The sequence below is a fragment of the Mastacembelus armatus genome, chromosome 18 (genome assembly GCF_900324485.2).
Source record: "Mastacembelus armatus chromosome 18, fMasArm1.2, whole genome shotgun sequence".
Classification (NCBI taxonomy): domain Eukaryota; kingdom Metazoa; phylum Chordata; class Actinopteri; order Synbranchiformes; family Mastacembelidae; genus Mastacembelus; species Mastacembelus armatus.
Genome location: NC_046650.1, coordinates 18,187,522 through 18,211,026, shown reverse-complemented (window position 1 = coordinate 18,211,026; position 23,505 = coordinate 18,187,522). Strand labels below are relative to the sequence as shown.

The 23,505-nt window shown below is 44.6% G+C and overlaps 1 protein-coding gene and 2 long non-coding RNA genes across 3 annotated transcripts; 1 reads left to right on the top strand and 2 right to left on the bottom strand.

The window, feature by feature from the left end:
* Positions 1-380: 380 nt before the first annotated feature.
* Positions 381-12,748, bottom strand: LOC113125515 (pheromone-processing carboxypeptidase KEX1-like). Its single transcript, XM_026299022.1, has 4 exons — positions 12,462-12,748; positions 10,670-11,020; positions 10,301-10,450; positions 381-472 (listed from the first exon to the last, which is right to left on the bottom strand). The coding sequence occupies exons 1-4, from the start codon at positions 12,532-12,534 to the stop codon at positions 381-383; spliced, it is 666 nt and encodes a 221-aa protein (XP_026154807.1). The 5' UTR covers positions 12,535-12,748.
* A 4,715-nt stretch (positions 12,749-17,463) lies between these two features.
* LOC113142015 (uncharacterized) lies at positions 17,464-18,806 on the top strand. Its single transcript, XR_003296895.1, has 3 exons — positions 17,464-17,569; positions 18,348-18,383; positions 18,785-18,806. It is a non-coding gene; the product is annotated as an uncharacterized LOC113142015 (long non-coding RNA).
* A 3,586-nt stretch (positions 18,807-22,392) lies between these two features.
* On the bottom strand, positions 22,393-23,279 carry LOC113141916 (uncharacterized). The gene is made up of 2 exons (XR_003296864.1): positions 23,122-23,279; positions 22,393-22,971 (listed from the first exon to the last, which is right to left on the bottom strand). It is a non-coding gene; the product is annotated as an uncharacterized LOC113141916 (long non-coding RNA).
* Positions 23,280-23,505: the final 226 nt, after the last annotated feature.

Here is a 23,505-nt window from a genome sequence, read left to right as displayed (position 1 = left end):
GCCTGACCATGATCCGGTGCCAGAAGACGGAGGTCTGATGGTTAGCGGCTAAACTGCTCCCCCTACAGGACACCTGACAGACAAGTGCTTGTTGGAGCCCAGGTTCTTCAGTCTCAAGGAAACCAGACTTGAGATGTGCTCGTTACCTACAAGATCCATTAAATATTTAGTGCACCAACATTTTCTTATCTGGAATATTTTCCAGAACATTAACTAACAAAACCTGAGCTTCCCAGACCTGTCACAGCCAACAACCAACACTGGCTGGATAAGTTAGAGCTCAGGCTGTCACTCACCTTCCTGGATCAGTTTTTAAGGTCCTTCTGAATCTGGATGTGGCCAACTTGGACTCTTTATCTGGCCTTCTCCACAGGAGGCAGTTACTGTCCCCAGAACAAAGGTTGTGGATCTCTGTCACACCATCCAGCAGCCAATATGATCCGTTTGAGTTTGAGCATCTCATCTGATGCAGCTGTAGAAGGACAAGAGACCAAAAGACGTATTGAAGGACAACAGACATTTGTCAGAACAAAGTTTCTTTGACTGAAAAACAAAAAGCTCAGGGCCTTACCAATTTCAGATGGACTGTTGAGGCTTCACTTTCCAGCAGGTTCCAACAGACAAACATGGACACAGACACGTTTATGCAGACAGACGGACATGCAGACACTTAGGCATGCTAACATATAAACCAGTGCACCCATATGGACAGACACCCTTGCACATAGTGAGGTCAGAGGACAAGTATGCAGTGACAGGGGGAAAGAGCTGCAGCTGCACCAACCAACCACCTCCAGGGCACAAACAGGCCTATTGGAGCCAAAACTGGCAACAGACCTCTAACCACTACCGACTAATCCAGTCCAATACACAACCACCAATAGGCCTTTTGGAACCAGAACCAGACTTCCTTGTACAGGTGACACAGCCACCTCTAAACAACAACAACCTGAGGGCCTCATGGAGCCAAAACCAGACCAGTCAGACCTCCTGGCACCATACCAGGACTTTTAGCACCACTGACTCCATCAACAACAACCAACAGATCTATCAGAGCCAAAAGCTCTTGGCACCACCAGCCCAGCCACCTCTAATTAGGTGGAAATGAAAGAATTCTACATGAGAGAAATGGAGAGACATGAGAAATGACCAGGCCGTCACAACAGACACCTGATTATTGGTACAGACATATGAGACATGACAAGGCATTTAAAATTACAGACAACTGATTATTGGTCTGTTGAGATCTCCAGGTGATCTGGTCGGTGATCTTGTGCCTGAAGAGAGACAGGCCCCAGTAGATCCTCATGATGTATGACAACTGACAATGAATTGAAAATAAACACCCAATTATTGGTACAAACATGACAACTGACAATGTACTGAAAATAATAAACACCCAATTATTGGTACAGACATGACAACTGACAATGTATTGAAAATAATAAACTGGTTTCTGGTAGAGGGACAGGTGTGAAATGACAAGAGAGTCAAAATAACAAACACGTAATTAATGGTACAGACATGACAACTGACAATGTATTGAAAATAAACACCCGATTATTGGTACAGACATGACAACTGACAATGTATTGAAAATAATAAACTGGTTTCTGGTAGAGGGACAGGTGTGAAATGACAAGAGAGTCAAAATAACAAACACCTAATTATTGGAACAGACATAACTGACAATGTATTGAAAATAAACTGGTTTTTGGTAAATAAAACCAAAGAGGGGGCAGAGTTGAGGTCAGGACGGACGGACATGCAGACACTAAGACTTGCTAACATATAAACCAATGCACCCACTGTCACCAAGTGCTGCTCATAAGGGATTTGTTGGGTTTTTGGTTTTGTAAAGGCCCTTGAGATGATTGTGTTGTGATCTGGTGCTATACACACAAAACTGAACTGAACTTGGACAGACACGTATAGACAGTGAGGTCAAAGTTCAAACAGTGAGAGGAGGAAAGAGTTGCATTGAGACAGAGCTGGACCAACACCGACCCAACCACCAGTGCACCAACAGGCCTACTGGAGCCAGAACACACAGGTCAGACCTCTAAGCTCCACAACAGGCAACAGACCAGACCACTAACACTCAACAACCACCAGTCCTGTTGGAGCTAAAATAATCCAGTCAGATCTTCTGACACCACAACAGACAACAGGACTTCTAGCACCACTGACTCTAGATCAACAACTGACAGACCTATCTGAGCCAAAACCGACAGGTCGGTTCTCTTGGCACCACCAGCCCAGCCGCTTAATGGAAATAAAGATGAATTATAGATTAGACAGAAATGGAGACACAAATAAGTGACAGGGCAGTAAAAATAACTCATTATTGGTAGAGACACATAATAAATAACTAAGGCATCAAAATCACAAACTACTAATTATTTCTAACGTGACAGATGAAATGACAAGGCAGTCAAAATAACAAAGGACAGGTTGGGGATCTTTTTAGTTTGTGTTATTATGACGTATCTACACTGACTAACATATTTAGAGCTAATGTTTTTGTTTGTTTCGTGCCTCCACATGAGAAAGCACAGAACAAACCTCTCATGCTTAGGTCACTGCTTTAAGTCCTTAAAACACTGACCTAAGTCGGTCTATCGGAGCGACCGGTGGCCACGCTATGCTAAAGTTACTGACCGAAGGGGAGGATTGTCCAACAGCCCTCGGCCGTAGAACAGCAGGGGGTCACTGGACACGAACCTTGGCACCGTGACCGCAGACCAGATCGAACAACCCTCCGCTCTGGGCTCTTTGTCAGCAGGCAGCCATTCGACGTGAGCCGCGGCACAGTGCCCGCAAACATCACAAACCACATCACAGAACCACTTACCGTGTGACCTTGTCACCCTTACCTCATGTAGACCAGGCTGAAGATCCGCTGGAGGATGAAACGAAAACACGGTAACGCCAGAGGAAGAAAGAGAGAGAGAGAGAGATGTGTGGAACCGATAAGGAGAAGTGTTGGGACACACTAGAACCAGAAACACAACCACACCTTTTATTATTTTGATTTATTTTAGAATGAGATGTTTTTATTTTGACATCGTGCCTTTTGTTTTAGAGCAGATGGAACCAAACTATAACAGTTAGTCCACAAACATGGATTCAAACTGCACAGACTATATATTATATATATAAAAAACTATGTTGGAGAGAGAGAAGAGAAAGAGGAGGCTGACTACCACAACAACAACAACAGCCAAGACCAAACACCTTCACTACACAACCAACAACAGGAAGAGAGAGAGAGAGAGAGAGAGAGAGGCACAGTTCACAACGTTATTAATATTGTTATTATTGTTTGTCATCATCATGTTTATTATTGTGGAGACGGAGAGTGTGTGTCCAGACGAGAGCCGGCCAGTCAGGCAACAGACGACGAGGAGGACGGAGAGCTGACCGGCTGGGTGTTGTGGCCTAAAGGAGCCTTTTAGTAACGACGCATTGTTCTAATGGCCACACTGGTTATCTAGACTTGTTTTTTTAAAAGCTGTTTGTGTTTCTGTTTAGTTTTTTATTTTAGTATTTTTTAGGGGCCATCTTGGGGCAGAAAGAGACAGAGGTCACACTAAGCTCAGCCCTCAATGACACAACACCTTCCAAACAACAGGCTGAGACAAACATCCAAACATCTGCCCCTGGTCTGACGACAAACCACAGACGGCTGCTCTCACCTGACTATGGGCAGCCATTTGATGGGACAGACTGGATGTTGGCGGCTCATGGGCTTGGTGGCCAAAATAAAAAATAAGGATAGAGTTAAGGACAGGTGCTAGATCGCACAGAGAGGATTTTAAAGATGATACAAGGCCGCCATGACTGGAAAGTGGGGGAGGGAGGGAGCACCCATGGCACCATGACCATGTTCGACCTTTGACCTGTAGCACCAAGAACCTGAACACAGGCCTCATGATGGGAGAGAAAGACCCTGACCCTAAGCCCTGCACAGAGACCACTAAAACAACCACTACAGGCTTCTCTTTGGCCCAGGGGCCAGGACAGGACAGAGAGAGTCATGGCGGCCAAGTATGACAAGAAAACAACGTCCTTACTATTTGGCAGACCTCACAGTGGACAGGGATCTGGAAAGAGAAAGGACAACAGTCAGTCTGGTCTCATGGGGTCCAGGAGTTTGCTTAATTTATTGCTCAGAGTGAGCACAGCCTCATTCAGACTCTGCACTTTGAGCTGCTACATCAACCCAAAGCTCAGGTGAGACTGGGTCTGAACACCTGCTGGACTCTATACTGGGCCCTCAAAACCCCCAGTGCAGCTCCAGTTTGTGGCTCTAACCCAAACCGACAGGCAGGTCCCCCCTGGGTCTTATATGGCCAGAACCAAATCATGTCCAAGGCTGATGTGAACTGAACGGACACTTGACCTGGTCTCCTGAATAATAATGAGCTAAAACTAGTTTCATCTTCAGTGTCTTTGCTGTCACTTCCTGTTTGGACTGTTTCTGTTTGTTTCATCGTTTATTTCTTTATTTGATATGAAGGAAAGTCAAATAGTTTGAACCAAGAAAACCCAGAAAGATAAAAACCAGCTTTTATGACCAGGCTACTAAATAAACTGGATTTGGACTAATGATTCCAGCAGCTTATGGAAAACTTAGTGGGTCATTGTGGGCCCAGGACAACCGACCGTCGGTGGGCCTGCTAACAGGGCTCATGGCTAAAACTGCGTCACACTGAGCCGCCACAGGTTTTTCCACCTGACTGACCTAAAGGACAAGCTCACCTTAGTCCACGAGTCTTCAGGGCCCTTATGGATCCACACGTTGCAGACCCGAGGTCCGATCTCGGTCCGACGTGGTTTTAAGGAGGCACTTTGAGCCTAATGGCCTTGAAGCTCAGTCCGCCATGCGGCCACGCTGCTCTGCGTGTTGGGGCGTCACGCACCTGACGCACCTGTAGCAGGTGCAGACAAACAATGAGGGAGGGTCGCACCAACAAAGTGTCTTTGCTAAAGAAACGCTCAGTGTCTCAGCTCTGCCGGACTCTTGGTCCCTGGTCCTGCAGACACAGCTCTGTTCAGGTGAATATGACGTTTGTCTGCAGGTTTCTATCGTCTCTGCCTCCGCACCTGTTCGCTCCTTTCAGCTTCTTCTTCTTCTTCGGGTTTAATGGTCAAGGTGCTGGTCCTTCTTGATCCGGCTCCAAACCGAAGTGTTTGGACCAACGAGGGAGAAAAGGTTCGGGTCTTGGTTGTACAGCTTCAGCGTGCTGAGCACCTGGACAACACCTGAGCACCTGGCGCTCAGAGTTTAAAAAGCCGTGATTGACGGCCACGCCCACTGCGCACGGCTCCGGGCTGGTGATTGGCTCAGGTTGATCCATAGGTCATTTCCGGTTGCGGTGCTAGTTATCCTGTTAGATTATTGATAAATTCTAAGGCTGGAAGAAAATCCCATTCATTGTTATCAGATTTATAATGACAGAGGAAGATCATCATCCTCTTCACACATGCAGGTTGGTTGTTTTTATTATGGATGAAAAAAAACATCATAAACATAAATCCAGACAGTAATTTCAAAATAAAAGCCTCACTGAAAAACACGTGGATATTTTATTGAAAAACTGTTTACAAAGAGAAAACACTTTGAGAACAAAACATTTACAGGAAAATGAGATAATCTGGGAAGAAGAAGGAGAAGAAGGAGAAGAAGAGGAAGGAGAAGAAGGAGAAGAAGAAGAAGAAGAAGAAGGAGAAGAAGAAGGAGAAGGAGAAGAAGAAGAAGAAGAAGGAGAAGAAGAAGTGTGTGAGAGGCAGCTGAAGAGAAGGATGAGGATGTGATGCAGGAACCAAAGGTGTGTGGATCAGAAACTCCAGGTTCAGTCCTCTGTGCACAGCAGATAGAAAGTAGGTTATTTGCTGAAGCTGAAACAATAAAGTAGAAAACATATAATGACTGAGCCACATTTCTAGTGTGAGCTGAAGAAACTGATCAGTGACAGTGACGTCCTATAAAAACCTTCAGGACTGTTGGACTTGGAAGACAAATGTTGGTCTGACAGTGGAAAGCTGATGTTGCTGAAGGATACAGATGTGCACGCCCACTTTCCTCCAGCTGTTTCTTCTTCTGACCGCTTGTCATCTGTGACTCAAAGCTGCGTCAGGGTCGTGTCTCTGTCACAGTTAAAGTCTGCAGAAGAAGAAAATCTGCTGCCATGTAGATGAATCATGTTGTGTAGCTGCTGCAGAGCCTCTTTCTTCTTAGGACCAGTCCGTTCAGATTCCAATCAGCGGGTCCACATTAAATCCATCCACACAAATACAGCACCAAGAGTCGACCAGCAGGTGGCACCATTTGACCTGGATCAAACCCTTTGACACAGCAGCTTCACTGGGATTGTTTCAGAAAGTTTCCCCCCATCACTCCCTGACAACCAGAGGAAATCCATCAGTCCAGGACTCTCACAGCTGCTTCAGTCCTTCCTCACCAGCTGCTCCTTCCCTTTGGACTTTACTGATGAGATCAGGACCAACAGTCCAACGAGGCCACGGCGCCATCAAGTGGCAACACCAGAAAACAGCAACACACAATCAGGACTCAGAGAGGGAGAAGCTGCAGCAGATCCAGATGTGTTTCCAGGCCTGGTCCCAGCTGGACACCCCATGTCCTTGTCTGGGCCTGATTTGGGTGTTTTCTGCTCAGCCTTGGTTCATGTCTGTCTCCATGGACTGAGCAGCAGCAGCTGGGACAGTGTGTCCTGTGCTGCCCCCTGCTGGACTGAAGTACAATAACACACTTTGTTTCCTGTGCTGTCACTAGATTTGAATTGGAGACTGAAAATTCAGGTTCACACATTTATTAAAGACACAGGACAAAACAGCCTCAGTTTCATTAGGACGAGGCAGATGGAGACAAAAGAAAAACTGCATTTTTATCTTCTATTATTTATATATATATATATATATATATAATATTATTTATACATTATTATAGTATAGTTACAGTGATACTACAGTAACACTACAGTCCACAGCCTTTACTGCTCACTGACACTTCGGGTCGTGTCCAGTCCAGCAGCAGCTGGTGCTGTGCTGGTTGGACTGATTGGAAGGACACTTCCAATTCAGGGTGGATTACTTATTATTATAGTTACAGAGATACTACGGTAATACTACAGTACAGAACATTTCAAATGCCTTTAAAGTCAATCAGACTCTCATCATCTCAGTTTATCAGTCTCAGTCCATCACAACGTGCAGGAGAGACACGTAAAAACTCATGAAAAACATCATCTGCTGGAAAATCCTGGATCCTTGTTTACAGCAGTGCAATCAGGAAGTCAGATCCACGTCCATAGGCTGGAGGGGGGGGGGGGGGGGGGGGGGGGGGCACTACTTACCCAGCATGCCCTGGTAATAGTCAGATGAGAAGAAACGTGATTGGTCCATTTAACGTAACACAAACGAGTTCAAGTCAACAAGTAGATCTGTGGAACAAAGCTGTGCTGGTGTTTGTGCTCTGTTCTCTAAACATAAAACCATTTCAAGCAGCAGGTAGAAACATGAGAAGAGCTGTTAGACGTCAAACTGTGGATGAACAATAAATTCACTATATGTCAATATAACCAGTGATTACTGACCATCAGACACTTCTGATGTTTCTGCCAGCAGGGAGCAGCAGTGATGTTACCTCCATAGGCTGTAATTCAGAATCAACAATGACAAGCCCATTTCCAAATGTGTAGTTTTGTCTTAGACCATTATTCCATAGAGAGAAGGACTCAGGCAGGTCATTGTTAATGTGGGACACAAACACCAGAGACAGAGAAAATGAGGCTGTCAGGTCATTTCAGTCACAACATGAGTTCAGTCTCATATCACACATCAAAGGTGCGTCACTTTGAAAAGCTTCATGTGGCTGCACAACAACCGGTGTTGCCAGTAGATGTCACCCATGGGTGCACTGAATGAAGCTTCGAGTAGTGAACCGGTTTTTGACAGTGGTTCAAAAAGGTTCAGATCTTCATAAAGCCTCATTTTGTGATCACTAGGGGGCAGCACAGTCCACACCAGTAACATGGGCGTCACCGGCAGCTGTTTCCCATCGAAACACACAACAACAGTCACTATAAACCAGTTCAGCAGTTTGTTTCTTAAGGCTTTAATTTTATGTCACTGTTGAAAAGGGAAAAACGAAGATTCAGAGGATTTTGCATCATCAGTTTTTTCAGGTAACATATTTTAAAATGACTGTTTCAAGGACTTTTCCAGGTTGTTCCTGTGTTTGGTGCCAAAACAATCAGCCGACAGTTGGACGTTAGGCTCTAAGGCAAGTCAAAGGAAATGAAAGTCAAAGAGGGAGGACCTGCCCATACAGGCCAACAAACAATAAGTCCCTGGATCTGGTCTCTGTTGTTCTGGTTCTGTTCCAACATTCAGAACAGTGTTGGAAATTTCACCAGGCACCAACTCATCAGGGTCTGAGCTCATGACTTTTGTAAATAACATGATGTTAATTCCAATCCCAGCATGCAATGGGTGAGAGGTGGGTCACCCCTGGACAGATCAGCAGCCAGTCACAACAACATGCAGACTCCACACAGAAAGGCCCTGGATCCACCTGGGTTTAAACCCTGACTGTAACTTTCTAACCTGCTTGTTGCTGCCTGATTCAAAAACAGCTGATCAGCTCTGCAGGCTGAGACACGTCCTCATACACCCACAGATTAGACACAAACAAAAGGTCCAACGGTTCAGATCCAGCTTCTGGTAAACAACACCCTCTGCACACAGACGCCTTATGAAATATGTCAAATCAGACACTCCCTGTTTTCACACATTTCCTTTAGTTTATTTATTCATACACAGGAGAGCAGACACAACGTGGAATTAACAATTGACCAGATTAAACAAACCATCATCATTTAGGCTCCACCCTCTGAATTCAGAAACATTGTGAACATCACATTGTTTCTGTAGGTGACAGATAAAAAGGACCAAACCTTTGCAGCTTGTTCTGAAACTGGTCAAAGTGGTTAATGACAGTAAAGTGTTTAAGAGTCGAGTCAATTCAATTCAACTCAATTTTATTTGTATAAAAATCACAACACAAATCACAATACAAATCATCTCAAGACACTTTACAAAAACTAAAAACCCAACAAATCCCTTATGAGCAGCACTTGGTGACAGTGGAGAGGAAAAACTCCCTTTAACGGAAGAAAAAACCTCCAGCAGAACCAGGCTCAGTTTGGGCGGCCATCTGCCTCGACTGGTTGGGGAGAGAGAAAAGAACAGGAACACACCCTGGGAACCACAAGTAAACCTGCAATCTTAAGTGCTGTACTGAGATAATATGGTAATATGAGGTTTTTAAGGTATGAAGGAGAAAAGAACAGCAACAATAAACAACAAACAGACACTGCAGGTTTGTCTCCTTAAGTGGCTCATACTTTTTTCTGTAAAGGCTGTTTTTCACCAGAAGTTAGTGAGCAGATCAAAATTCATTTCTATGCAGACGATGCAGTTGTATACTGTGCTGCTGAGTGTTTGTTAGTTCACCTTAAGGAAAGAGACTTAGTGTTACAGTATTTCTCACTGATTGATCTTTGCAGCTGATCCTGCCTCCTAAAGGCTGATGTCAAAATACAAAACTCAGAGATAAGCTCAGTGAAAAAGTGTCACATGAAATGAAAAAATCAAACAGTATTTGTCAGGTATCACACATGTTCTGGTTTGGAAATATGTTACACTGAGATATTTGACACCTTTGGTTCTGGTTCCTCAGGAGCCCGTTGGTATGAGGTTTGTATGGGCTTCCAGCGTTTCAGGAACACAATGACAGAAACAAAAAGTGCAACAAAAACTGTCAGACCCACTGCCAGTCCAACAAGTCCATAACTTCCTTCCTCCTGTGTTACTTTTTCAGTCTTATCCACATCCATGTCTCCTCCATCCGTGTCTCCTCCATCCGTGTCTCCTCCATCCTTGTCTCCTCCATCCTTGTCTCCTCCATCCTTGTCTCCTCCATCCTTGTCTCCTCCATCCTTGTCTCCTCCATCCTTGTCTCCTCCATCCTTGTCTCCTCCATCCTTGTCTCCTCCATCCTTGTCTCCTCCTTCCTTGTCTCCTCCATCCTTGTCTCCTCCATCATTGTCTCCTCCATCGTCTCCTCCATCCGTGTCTCCTCCACCCTTGTCTCCTCCATCCTTGTCTCCTCCATCGTCTCCTCCATCCTTGTCTCCTCCATCCTTGTCTCCTCCATCCGTGTCTCCTCCTTCCTTGTCTCCTCCATCCTTGTCTCCTCCATCATTGTCTCCTCCATCCATGTCTCCTCCATCCATGTCTCCTCCATCCGTGTCTCCTCCATCCTTGTCTCCTCCATCCTTGTCTCCTCCATCCATGTCTCCTCCATCCTTGTCTCCTCCATCCTTGTCTCCTTCGTCCTCGTCTCCTCCACCCTCTCTGTGACCTGCAGGAGAGAACAGGTGTGAGGTGTCAGGTAGGTGATGACTGAAGAACAGAACAAACTCCTGTCAGACATTATCTCCTGCACTTTGACCACATCACTCATCCAGCTGTTTTCTACAAAGTCTCATCAACAACATCTGGAGAAAACACAAACATCTGGTCTCACATCAACAACCAGGAAGCAGCGTTAGCTCTGCTGCTCAGACAAACACACACTCACCTGCTGGAACTACTCTCAGGTGGACGGTGCTAAGGAGATCAGGTTGTGCCAAGATGCAGATTATTGGTCTCTGAAAGACACGACACTTGTATGTCCCAGTGTCATTAAACGTCACATTCTTCAGAGTCACAGACAAGTCTCCATCCTTCATCTGTGAGTCCTTCAGCTCCACCCGCTCCTTAAAAGATGGATGTTGGTTGTCTGGATCAAACCTTTTACTGCGGTACAAGAAGACATAACCTGATTTCAGATCAGGTCTGTCCCATTTTAAATATGAGATCTCTGAGCTGCTGGGAGCTCGACATGGCAGAGTGACAGTGTCTCCAGGTTCAGCTGTGATGTTTATCTGACCTAGAGAACAGAGGAACAGACAGAGAGCAGAGAGGTTAGAGGGTCCAGGTGTAACTTCATATTGGTCTCTGCTGAACTGGGTCGCGGGGGCCAGCAGGAACTGGATCTGCATCATTCAGTCTGGCCTGAACACCAAACCTGCTGCTGTAACAGTCAGAACAAATACAAACAGAACAACAGTAAATCCAGATGTGCAGCTCATGGACGTTTGAAACAACCACCTTCTCCCATCAATCAGTGACTGATGTCTTGTTACTGTCAGACGCTGTGGATCATGTTTGAACATGAATCAGTGACCTGCTCTGTTCATTTCTACCAGTCGACGTAGCTGAAGAAGCCCAGTATAACCAGTAAAATGCAGCATGTATTAAAACAATCCTTTGGTCATGTTAATAACTTGTTTTTGTCCACATACGTTAAACTCCACATGTTTTTAGGCCGTGTTTGGACTGGGATGTAGAAAAGCACCATGTTTTAATCAACACTTAGAAAACAGGACGATCTATTTACATCTAAGAACAAACCACATTTTCAGTGCAGTGCTTTCCAACCTGTGGGTGGAGCCTCCAAAGGGGCACAAGAGAAACCTGCTGCTCTGAGTCCTAATGAACCTTTAATTTGAACGGGTACAAAGGAGTGAAGGCCGATCATCTTTAAAATACTGTCCACAAGACTGAAATAAAGTTCATCTGAAGCAGAAGCTCATTTCAGGATCAGCATATTAGTTGGCAGGGTCACACTGTGTCTTACTGGTTATACTGGATCCTTGGAGGTTCTTGGAGGTGTTCAGTAGGAGGCAGGATCCACAGTCCATACAAACATAAACAAGCCTTACAGAAACTAACGCTCTATAGATGTAGTCAAATATTTGGAGCCTCCTTAGACCACAGGGGTTTTATTAACACCTGAGGAAAACTCCACTGCAACATAAACAGGCACATGATGCATCTAACCACCTCAGTACAGACCTGAGGCCTGTCTGTGTTTCTGTAAAGGGACAGTCTACGACCTGTCTGACTCTGCTGTCAGTTAGCCCAGGGTCTGTGAAAGTCTCATTAGCATTAGCTGCTGCTCATCTGCAAACATTATCTGCAGACCTACAGGTCCTGCTCTGTAAACCAGCAGCACTGCTGATGTTCTATCTGCTCAGAACCTTATACATAAATATAGACATCATTGCTGCAGACAGCACAGACAGTCTGTGGACTCTGCCTGGATTGGTCAAGCTTACGGTTTGAGTTAGCCAATCAGAGGCAGGGTAGAGGGTCAGGGTCATAGCAGATACAGGCAGAGACCCGCCTTGATGAGCAGGTGACTGATTGATTGATTGATTGATTGATTGGCTAATTCTGCCTCCATTTAAGATTTTAAACAATATTATTCCAAATGAACTGTTGGAGGACCACAAACACAAAATGCAGACTGGATAAACAGGACTCACCTCCAGTCATACAGACCACCAAACTGACTGAGAGACAAAGACTCAGCAATGACGCAATTTCTTTAACAGGCATTTTCTCTTCTGTCGTCTGGTCCCGTTGATCCACAAACGGTCTGAAATAAGTTTCCAAGTCCCCTTGGAAGAGCCGCCGCTCTGAGTCTGAACTGGAAACTTTTCTGAGGTTTAGTCAGAGTCAGTGGATTAACAAGATGCTGTGTGAGCTGCAGAAACAGCCTGGTCCTGTTTTCTACCTCAGGGTGGAGTGTAGGTGGAGGAGGTACCTGCAGGCTGGCTCTGATTAAAGACACAACAGTTCATGTCTTCACTCAGTCAATGCTCACATGAATGTCTTCAGAATAATTCAGGGATATGACATTTGTCCTTCTCTGCATTATAAAGGCTGCATCACATGTTTCCAACATCAGACTGCAGTCACTTATAGGAACTGGTCCAGACTAATCCTTTAAGGCGTCTCCAACAATCAAACATGTTTTAAAGTCTCTGACAAACAGTGTTGAACTGATTTTATCATCCCTGTATAAAGACCCAGAGACACTTTGTGTTGACTCTGAACGTTTCTTTGAAACAGGAACCTGCTGCGTTTTCTCTGAACGTCTGTTTGGGCGAGACTGGTCATGTTTTCATTACTAACCCTGAACATGGACTGGACCTTCAGCTGTTTGGGCTGTTTGCTACCTGCTCCATGATATAAAGTCTCAACAGTGTTTCTGGGTGACAGGGAAAGTCAATAACCATGAATGTGAAGAAAACTCCTGAGGCCTTTTTCTATCAGAGCCCTGAACATGTTCCAATCACATTTACAGTGTTGGTTCTTCTGGCCAGACAGTGAAAGAGTATTTGACTAAGCCGTGAACATGTGTACACACTTTGGGTCACGTTTTCAAACATGCTTCTATGTCGACACCTTTGTGCCCTATAAATTTACTAGGGAGAGATTTGATGATTAAATTGGGCATTTCTTTGATTTCAGCACCAGAAGGTGTCCAAGCTGCAGCCAACGAGGACCTACTGACTGGAACATGAATGGAAGTTACATCTGTTAAGAAATTATAAATGAAGCAATAACGGTTAACTCACAAGACAAAAACTAAAGAGGTATGAAACATGATGCAGCCAGCAGGGGGCAGCACAGCACCACACCACAACAACCTGCTGCTGTAACAGTCAGAACAAATACAAACAGAACAACAGTAAATCCAGATGTGCAGCTCATGGACGTTTGAAACAACCACCTTCTCCCATCAATCAGTGACTGATGTCTTGTTACTGTCAGACGCTGTGGATCATGTTTGAACATCATTTTTAAAGGTGGCAGCCTCTGCCCCCTCCCTCACACCTGTACATTTAAATTAGATTCAGTTTACAGGTGTGGCCTTCACCTAGTAAACACATCAAATTACATTATTGCTCCTCCAGTAGCAACAAGCTGGACTCAGCTCCAGATGAACTGGGGACTCTGTGCAAGGACGACCAGCATCAGTGTGAAGAAAACGAGATGACTGTGGACTCTGAGGTGGACTGCATCATCCTGACTGGCCCTTTTCACTGATAGAGCAGGATTTGATGTTGTCTCCTGCTGACGAACTGTCAGTCATCAGCACCCAGACCTACTGTGTGTAAATGTTCACATGCAAATCCAGCTTTGGTGTCACACCTGGACACAGCTGTACAGACCAGAGCAAACCAGTACAGACCAGTCTGGGTCTGAGACTCATCTTTGACTTTATGCTTTGGGAAATACCAGCAGTGTCTGGATGCACTGATAATGTCCTTTCTATAATCCAATAATACCATATACATGTGATGCAGGACTCACACTTGGAGCACTGTAGTATTTCTACTGTTACTGCAGTAAAGTGTCTGAGTACTTCTTCCTCTGCTGCTGAGAGTGTGAGGCCCAGTCAGATTTTACTGCATGTCTGTGTAAGAAGCTTCATGTGAACACAGTCCATGCTATGACCAGGACCAACCAGCAGGGGGCAGCCCAGACGCTTCAGTCATTTTAGGGTCCATCCATCCATCATCTGTACCCCCTTATTCCTTAACCAGAGTCCCAGGGATCAGCTGGAGCCTATCCCAGCTCTCTTTGGGTGAAAGGCAGGGGTCCACCCTGGACAGGTCCCCAGTCCATCACAGGGCCACATAGAGACCAACAACCTCACACACTCACACTCACTCCTATGGACAATTTAGAGTCACCAATCAACCTGACATACATGTTTTTGGACTGTGGGAGGAAACCAGAGTACCTGGAGAAAACCCACACAAGCACAGGGAGAACATGCAGACTTCACACAGAAAGGGCCCTGATGGGTTTCAAACCAGGAACCTTCTTGATGTGAGGCAACAGAGCTAACCACTAAACCTCTCACTGCCTCAGTCAGAGACTTCAGTCCAGTGACTGAGGAGACAGGAAACACTTTGGGCAGAAAAACAAGAGAAACAGGTGAAAACTTTGTCTTTGCAGCTTAAATTCATTTCAATGCTGATGGAGGAAGCAGCTGCTGCTCCTGGTCTGACAGAAGAAAAACAAAAAGAGGACGTGTCTTTTACAGAGAACAACAACAGCCACCATTTTGTAACAGACACTAAGGCTGTTGTTGTTCTCTGGTTCCTTTTTCTTTCTGAAAGACAAAAATCTTCCAGTGTTTCATTCTGTGTAATGTGAAGACTGAAATCTGTCCCCAACTGCAGACCGAGATAAAATTCCCTGTGAGTCATTACTGAGCTAGTCACAACCTGTTCCACTGTCCTCTGGATCTGAGTTAGAGACTGGAAATGATTTCCAGTTACTGAGAGACTCAGACCGAGAGAAGGATGAATGCAGGAGAGCTTTGATATCAGGGATAATCCAGGGCTTGCTGTTTGAAAAACACTGTCCGGGAGGGCACGGTGTTTTCAAAGCAAAAGCTTCTATAGTCCGTGATGCAGTCTGTGTATGAGGGTGTGTGTCTACTGTTTTTTCACAGAAGCATCAAGATGTTACTGAAACTAAAATGGACTCCTTTAAGTCAAACATCCACAGCTACTCTTGTGGTAAATATGGGGGCTGTGTTTGGTACTATTTAAAACTGTATTTGTCCATATACAGAACATGAATTTAGTCTTTTGACCACAGTTTGTATTGTTCATTTATAGATGCCTAACATCCGCCAGCTCAGGAAGAGGGAGAGGAAGACAAGGAAGTGGCCCCTTGAGGCCATGGAACTGGCGTTACAGGAGGCGGAAGCAGGCAGGCTCAGTGTGAGGCAGGCAGCCAAACAGTTTGTCATTCCCAAGACCATCCTGAGAAACAGAGTCAACGGAAGGGTGTCCTCTGATTGTGCGTCAGGACAGAGGACACTTCTCACCCCTGAAGATGAGAATTCCCAGGTGGAGTACTGTTTGTATTGTGCCAGTCATGGGTTTCCTCTGACAAAGCCTCAGGTCAAGAAGGTCGTGGCCCACGCTCTGGCCCTTTACAACCTCCGCCACCCAGAGGCACCAAAAACGGCGCTTGGCCAGACGTGGTGGATTCATTTCAGGGAGCGGCATCACCATCGCCTTACATCCAGGACCCCAGACATCATTGACCGTGGGAGGGCATCCTGTGCCAAGAGGGGGCCCATTGAATAGTACTTCAGCCTCCTCACCACCACCCTGGAGGAGCACGGGTTGAGGCACACCATCACCATGAGCCTGCCTGCAGGAGATCCTCCATGTTTTTAAACATTATCAGGGTTTCTACTGTGAAAGTCCCAGTGACTGGCCCCGCCCCCTGACTTCCTTTATCCTTATTTTATATTGAGAACACGTGACAACCGTTTGCGTGGTACCAAGCTCCTCCCTGAAACAACAGCGTTAAAAAGGCATTACCCAAAGTCTGTTTTACATATGAATAATAAACTGCACTTCATGCATGGACCTACCCCTGCCAGACACATCCTTTAACACCTTACTACTGATCCTGCACCTCCTGGCCCACAGCAGGACACAGGCCAGAACTGAAATGATCATGGCCATAGTCTGGGCCCAGTTCCAGTGCCTTCACAGGCTCAGGGTCAGACCAGACAGGGCCTATGAGATTACTGTTGTGTGTGTGGTTCTCCACAACATAGCAACAATGTGAAAAGAGCAATGTCCTGCACCAACAGGAAGTGAAACAGACTAACCTCCAGATGTGCCAGAGGGCAGGATAATTAGGTACATAATAAAATAAAGAGAACATGTATGTATGTATCAAGTCTTCTTTATTTCCTGTAAGTACAGATGCAATAAATGGCCATTTTATTAGGCTAAATCCATCATACACCACTTAACCACTGTTAACTAGTGTTCCAGCAGCTGGATTTGTAGTTGACATCAAAAGTGAAACTGTTTTCCAGCCATTTGTCCCATCACTGACGGGGCTGATTCTATAAAATGGCTGTGATTGAATTAAAGCTGGAAACTTAAACTCAAAGTTAAACCTCGAAAGTCTTGTGTTTCAATTCAAAGTCAATGTGGTGACGGAAAGAGGCCACATGGCAAATAACATCTCACTGCTCCAATAAATACAAACCTAAATGTAATAAAGATGAGATGAACCTTTATTTGTCCCACAGTGAGGAAGTTACAGCAGGACATAAAGAACTCAAGAAAGAAGAACAACAATACTTTAAAAGTAACCAGAAAGGTATTTACAAGGTATACACAATAAGAATATAGAAAATAATAATAATAAATAGAATCAAATTAAGTAACAAAATATAATAAAAATAAACAAACACAATATAAAAATATTTTATATGAGATACATTTATGAAATAAAAATAAATGGGAACTAAGAATATATTTAGACAATGTAATAATATTAAATCTACTAATAATATTATTAACAATTATTATTAATAATGACACATACAAATTAAAGTAGTAATGATATAAAGTGAAGGAGGCGTCTGCTGCTGCTGCTGCTGCTGCTGCTATAAACCAACCCCATCAAGAACTACAGGCCACCGTCGTCAGCTACAGAAGAAGGAAGTGGGATTAACTGCTGAGACCAGACTCAGGCTGGTCTCATAGCATCAGTGGGGCCATGGACCAAACGTCTCTGCAGCTGCTGCTCTGTAAGTACAGTCTGTTGGTCTGAATGATCCAGCTTCTGTTTTAGAGCAGCTCAGTAGGACTGTAGTCAGATACTAATGAAAGGCCAGGACCGAACCGAGGGAGGTTTAAGATCAGGCAGCTGAAAGAAAATACACAGCCACTTTAGTTTGGAGGGAAATACAACAAACAGCCAGAAAAACCCTCATCAGTCCATGAAATATTGATCAGTGAGAAGCTGAGACTTCACCTGGAACATAGACTTTGATCCAAATCAATAGATCAATATGGTTCAGATCATTGATGATCAATATCAACAAATAATCTGTTAAACTAACACTGATCTGTGAGGAAGAATTAAAGGACTGTTGGATGTTGGTGTCAGTCAGACCTTAGACTGGATCAGGTTTATCGATCACTGTTTTTAGTTCATTGATCCACTGAGGTGGTTTTTGAAAACCAGCAGGAAAATTGAACAAAACATCATTTGAAGAAATTTCTTTGACTCATTAACTTAATGCAGAAAGATTCTTTTAGTTCCAGGCAACAATAATCTGTTCTCACCATGATTATTATCTTTATTATTCTTAGAGTATCATCACTTCCTGTTCATTCATAGAAACAGTTTGGAGAATCAACTGAACTGATTAAAAACTCACATCTAAAAATGATGGATGATCTTTGTCTTGTTGTTGTTGTTGTTCATAATAAATGACAGTAAATATCTGGTGTGTGATTGTTAAAGTTGTGTCTCTGCTCCATGTTAAACCTCACACTGACCTGACTCTCATTTCTCTGCAGCTTTGCTGTCAGTGCTGAGCTGCACAACAGACCAAGGTCAGTTGATCTCAGAGGCTCCATCTCCATGTGTCCATTTTTATTTTAAATGTCCCACATCAGGTTAAATCCAGATGAGACATTATTCAGTCACTCAGTCGTGTCTTTGTTGGTCAGGAGGAAAATCTGACATGTAGATCAGGGTTGGTCCTCCTCCAGTCCACAGGGAGGTTTGAAGGGACCTGGAGCTGTTTGGGAGAAAACATAAGTATAAGAAAAAACTTTCTCCTTTTATTTATCATTTGGGGAAAAATAAAAAATATACTTGTGTTTCTTGAATTCACATCTTTTCAACATCTGGCCACCCTCTGATCCACCAAACACACAGCAGCTGCAACATTAAAACACTTTTTTTCAGCAAGAACATGACTAAGGTTGTTGTTGTTGTTGTTGTTGAACAGCTCGTCTGACTCTGAGTCCCAGCAGCTCCCAGTTTTTTGAAGGAGACTTTGTGTCTCTGAGCTGTGAGGAGGACGACAGCTCTGCTGGATGGACCTGAGGAGGAACACAACCAGAGAAACCAGGACTCAGTGTGGACCTGACTGGGGAACATCAGCTGGTTCTTCCTGTAACATCAGAGACCTCTTCCCATCAGACAGTGGAGTTTACTGGTGTGAGTCCAGAGAGGGAGCAACCAGTCAGAGCATCACATCACTGTCAGTGGTAAGATGAGCCTGTGGAGTTAGTATTGATGAAGCTGTGTGGAAAATGGATGAAATGCTGTTAGTTTGTCTCTGTGTTGAGGTGGAGCAGTGATCCTGCAGAGTCCTGTCCTCCCTGTGATGGAGGGAGAAAAACATCACCCTGATCTGTAGAACCCAGACATCCTCCGACCCTCCCAGCTGGATTTCTATAACACGGCTCCCTCATCATCGATCGGCCTACGGGTCACGTGACCATCCTCCATGTTTCCAAGGCCGATGAAGGCGTCTACAGGTGTAACATCAGGGGCCATGGAGAGTCTCCACCCAGCTGGATCTCTGTCACAGGTCAGAGGTCACAGACTCCTCATTGAATCAGTGGATGTGTGTGTGCTGATGTTAACAGGTTCCTGCTCTGATCGGCGTCGTCGTTCTCTCAACTTTACAATCAGCAGCTTCATTCATGTTCAATGTGTTGGAGAAGATCAGAAGAAGAAGAAACTCCAGTTTCTGTTTCATCTCATTTTTCACTGAGCAGCTAAATCACTGAAGCTTTGTCCTTTGATGGTTTTCATCATTATTTCTGCTTCGTTTTAGAGAACCAGCCACTGCATCTGCACCAACTACTGCACCCTCCTCCTCCTCCTCTCCTCTTCTCATGTGTTGTTGACTGTAGCATCAGTCTGTGGTTCTGGTTCTCCTGGTTGTTACTGGTTCTCCTGGTGAGACGACATGTTCAGAGGAAACCTAAAGGTCAGACACAAACTTGTGGATTTTCCACTGAAGCTTTTGTTTTTCAAAATAAAACATGGACGTTGTGTTTAACATGTTATTTATGTTCCTCAGGTTTATGGTTTCTTCCTGCCTGTGTATGAATTTTTCCACTGAGCTCAAATGTCCATAACAATGTTAGTGAGTAGATGATGATGTGGATCATTGTGTTGGTTGCAGCTGGAGAAGATCAGATCAGTGACGTCCGAACGTGTCAGACACGTCAACAACAGCAGCCCGTCAGGAGGATCAAAGGTGAGTCTGTATTTGTGTGTGTGGCTTTGGATCTTATCAGAACCTGGTTCGGTCCTGAAGTATCACAGTGAGTCCCAGACCCCAGGACTCCCCAGCAGGATGGATTATACAGTGGATTGTTAGGACGTAATAAAACTGTGGCGGTGAATGAAATGTGTCGTATTTAAGCAAAGACATTGGACTCATTTGATTTGACGCTTTACGACCTTGACTGATGCTTTAACATCAGTGTTGTGATGTTTGTGAACCAGCCTGGAGCTTCTCTTCAAACCTGTTGTTCTATTCTGGTCTCACTCTGGTTTCTGATGTATGTAGCATGTTCCACTGTGGGGGATGATTCTGTGAACATGGTGTGACAACAGGTTTTTGTTTTGAATCATGTGGTGAAAAGTGTCAGTTTATTTTAACTCCAGTGAGCAGCTCTGTGGTCGTACAGTTTCCTGTTTCTGTTCAGTTCCCTCCACCTCTGGTTGGTCTCACTGTGTTTCAGCAGAGGTGTGAAGAACAAACAAATACTTAAACCCTGCTGCCATTTATGAAGTAGTACTGCATCTCTTTATATCTGTACCTGAGAAATAACTTTATAATTATACGTATATTAGTAGTACTATTACTGCAGTACTCTCAATATACTGTGCTAATACAACAGTAGTACTGACAGCAACAGGAAACCAGTTTGTTAAAGGAGCCTCTGGCCCATAGACCAGACCCAGATACACTCAACACATGAATGAAGGTGAGGACACATTAGGACTCTGTCTCTGATGGTGGATATGGATTGAACTGTGTGTGTGTGTGTGTGTGTGTGTGTGTGTTCAGAGTTTCAGACAGAGGTCATCTACTCGCCACTGAGGTAGACCTTCAACTCACCTTCAGACCAGTCCACCCACTGACGTCCTGCTGGTCTGTAACTGGTGCCCAGAGACTCTCATCACCAGACTCCATTCATTTTTTCCAACATTTTACAGGTTGTGTGTTTTGTTGTTGTTTCTCTTATTTTTGGAAACGTTTAGATGCATTTTTCAGCACAAACCACTGGAACTAAAAACTAAAACCAAAGATTAAAGAAACTGTTAAAGTATTTTTAAGTCCCTCAGCCTCTTTCAGTTTTAGTTTGTGCACGACAACATCAAGTTACTTGTTTTGTCAGACTTTGATTCATATGAGCCTGTTTAACAGAATCTGATGATAAAATCCAGCTGTTTTGTGGATAATGTCCTCAGTGACTTTACTGTTATTTATATTTTATTGATGGTTTTTGGACCATGTTCTTGTTGCTACAGCAGCGATCTGGTTTCTCTGCAGGATCATTAAACTTTGGTCTGGTTTGTTGTTGTTCTCGTGTGGTTCTGTGGGTTTCATAAAGGCGTCAGATGGAAAATTGACTTGTACCTGTTTGGATGTGTCTAACTGATCCACACCTCTCTGCTGTGGACAGACATAAAACAACCTCAGACTATCTGAACCATCTGCTGGGTGTGTTTCTACATTTCAGTCATTCATCTTTCATAATCAGACAGTCCAGTCTCCTGTGCAATGTGTCTGTACTGTGTTGTTTTGTTGAGGGGGGTGAGGGAGGCCTGTGATGGACTGGTGACCTGTCCAGGGTGGACCCCTGCCTTTCACCAAACAGAGATGGGATAGGCTCCAGCAGATCCTGGGACCCTGGTTAGGAATAAGGGGGTACAGATGATGGATGCATGAGTTAAAGGAAGCCACAGACTGTCAGTGATGAACACACCAATAGTCTGGGAGGGACAGTCTCTGCTGATGCCACCAGCCTTTCCCTGTAGTCGGTCACATGAGGAGAGTCCAGGTGTGGAAGTTCACTTCCTGTTTGACTATAGTTCAACTCTTTGTGTTGTGTTGACTCAATTTAATTGTAGTGACTCACCTGCTGTTGCCTGGTACCCAGTCAGGTGACTGTGATGTGATTTGTTTAAGACCGGCTCAGCAGCATCCAGGTAACATCAGGTGTGTTTCAGCAGGATCTACCAGAGTTTCTGGTCCAAACCTCTGAGTGTGATTGTGCAGAAAACCAACCAACAGTGAATCCACCAGCTTGTCCACAAACACTGAATAAGACGTGACCAGATGTGACTGTGTCATTGTGTTTTCCAAAGCCATCACAGTAACACAATCAGCTGCACTACAGTCCAGGATCAATAACCATCAGCTTCAACATGTTCCCACAGGAAGGACTTAGTGGAGCTGCTGTTTGTGTTGCTGTGTGTGTGTCTGTGTGTTTACTGAGCTACACAACATGACCCATGTCTCTACTGTGGGCCCTCTGCTCACAGCCTGTTGGACACTACATGTTGTTGGACTGACTCACAACAACGTCACAGTCACAACCCACTTTATTGTACAACCAGTGTGTGTGTCTCTCCTGATGAAAACAAAGGACACACATACAGAGAAATGTGTAACACACAATCAGGTAATAACAACAATCTGAATACTGGTCTCTAACACAAACACATGTTCATGTGGCCCCACCTGCTCACTCTAAGGCCCCATGGGGCCGACCTGGGCCCACTGTGACTGTGGGAACTGCAGGTAGAAAATAGTTTTTTAAATAACTGTTTGTCTGGTTCATCACCTGGGACCAGTTTGTCATGGGAGACCCTACCAGGAGCTGAACGCTACAGACAACACAGCTCCCAGGATCCTCTGAACACACAAACCCCCCCACCCGTCAGGGGACATGTTCATACAGTCCCTTGTCCATTTAGGATTCAAGTTTCACCAGCAGCTGTTGGTCAGTTCCTCCATCAACAGGCTGCTGGACTGAAACCTGCTCTCTGGATCTTTGACATTGATGTTTTATATAGATATATATTATATAGCAGCAAGAAGAAGAACAGCCGCAACAACTGGCAGACCCAATGTCAGTCCAACATGTCCACCCTCTCTGTGACCTGCAGGAGAGAACAGGTGTGAGGTGTCAGGTAGGTGATGACTGAAGAACAGAACAAACTCCTGTCAGACATTATCTCCTGCACTTTGACCACATCACTCATCCAGCTGTTTTCTACAAAGTCTCCTGAGTTTGGCCTCTGTGAACTCACCTGGATCAGTCACTGTCAAGTTCAAGATGTGAATGAGCTGAACGTCACTGTCCATGCTGCTTGTCCCGGTCAAACACTCATATCTTCCAGTATCATTGATGGTGACGTTCTTCAGGATCACAGAAACGTTTCCATTCTTCATTGTTGGATCGTTCAGGTGCACTCGACCCCGAAAGATTCATCTGCATAATTTTCATAATGAGTTCATCTCGGTAGTAGAAGACATAACCGTGGCCTTGTTTCTGCCTGCCACTTTATCAGCGTGATGGTAACATTTCTGCGGTCCTGGCACTTAAGAGGCACATCCTGTCCTGGTTTCCAGTTTTCTGGCCGGTACAAACAAAAACAGGAGAAATATGTTAATTTTATTTCAGCAGGTCACTC

Bases quoted from the DNA above. Each gene is read 5' to 3' on its own strand.
- LOC113125515 (XM_026299022.1), bottom strand. From the start codon at position 12,534: ATGCCTGTTAAAGAAATTGCGTCATTGCTGAGTCTTTGTCTCTCAGTC. The intron at 11,021-12,461 runs GTGAGTCCTGTT...TCTGTTCTCTAG, and splicing joins GGTGGTCTGTATGACTGGAG to GTCAGATAAACATCACAGCT. The intron at 10,451-10,669 runs GTGAGTGTGTGT...TCTCTCCTGCAG, and splicing joins CCTGAGAGTAGTTCCAGCAG to GTCACAGAGAGGGTGGAGGA.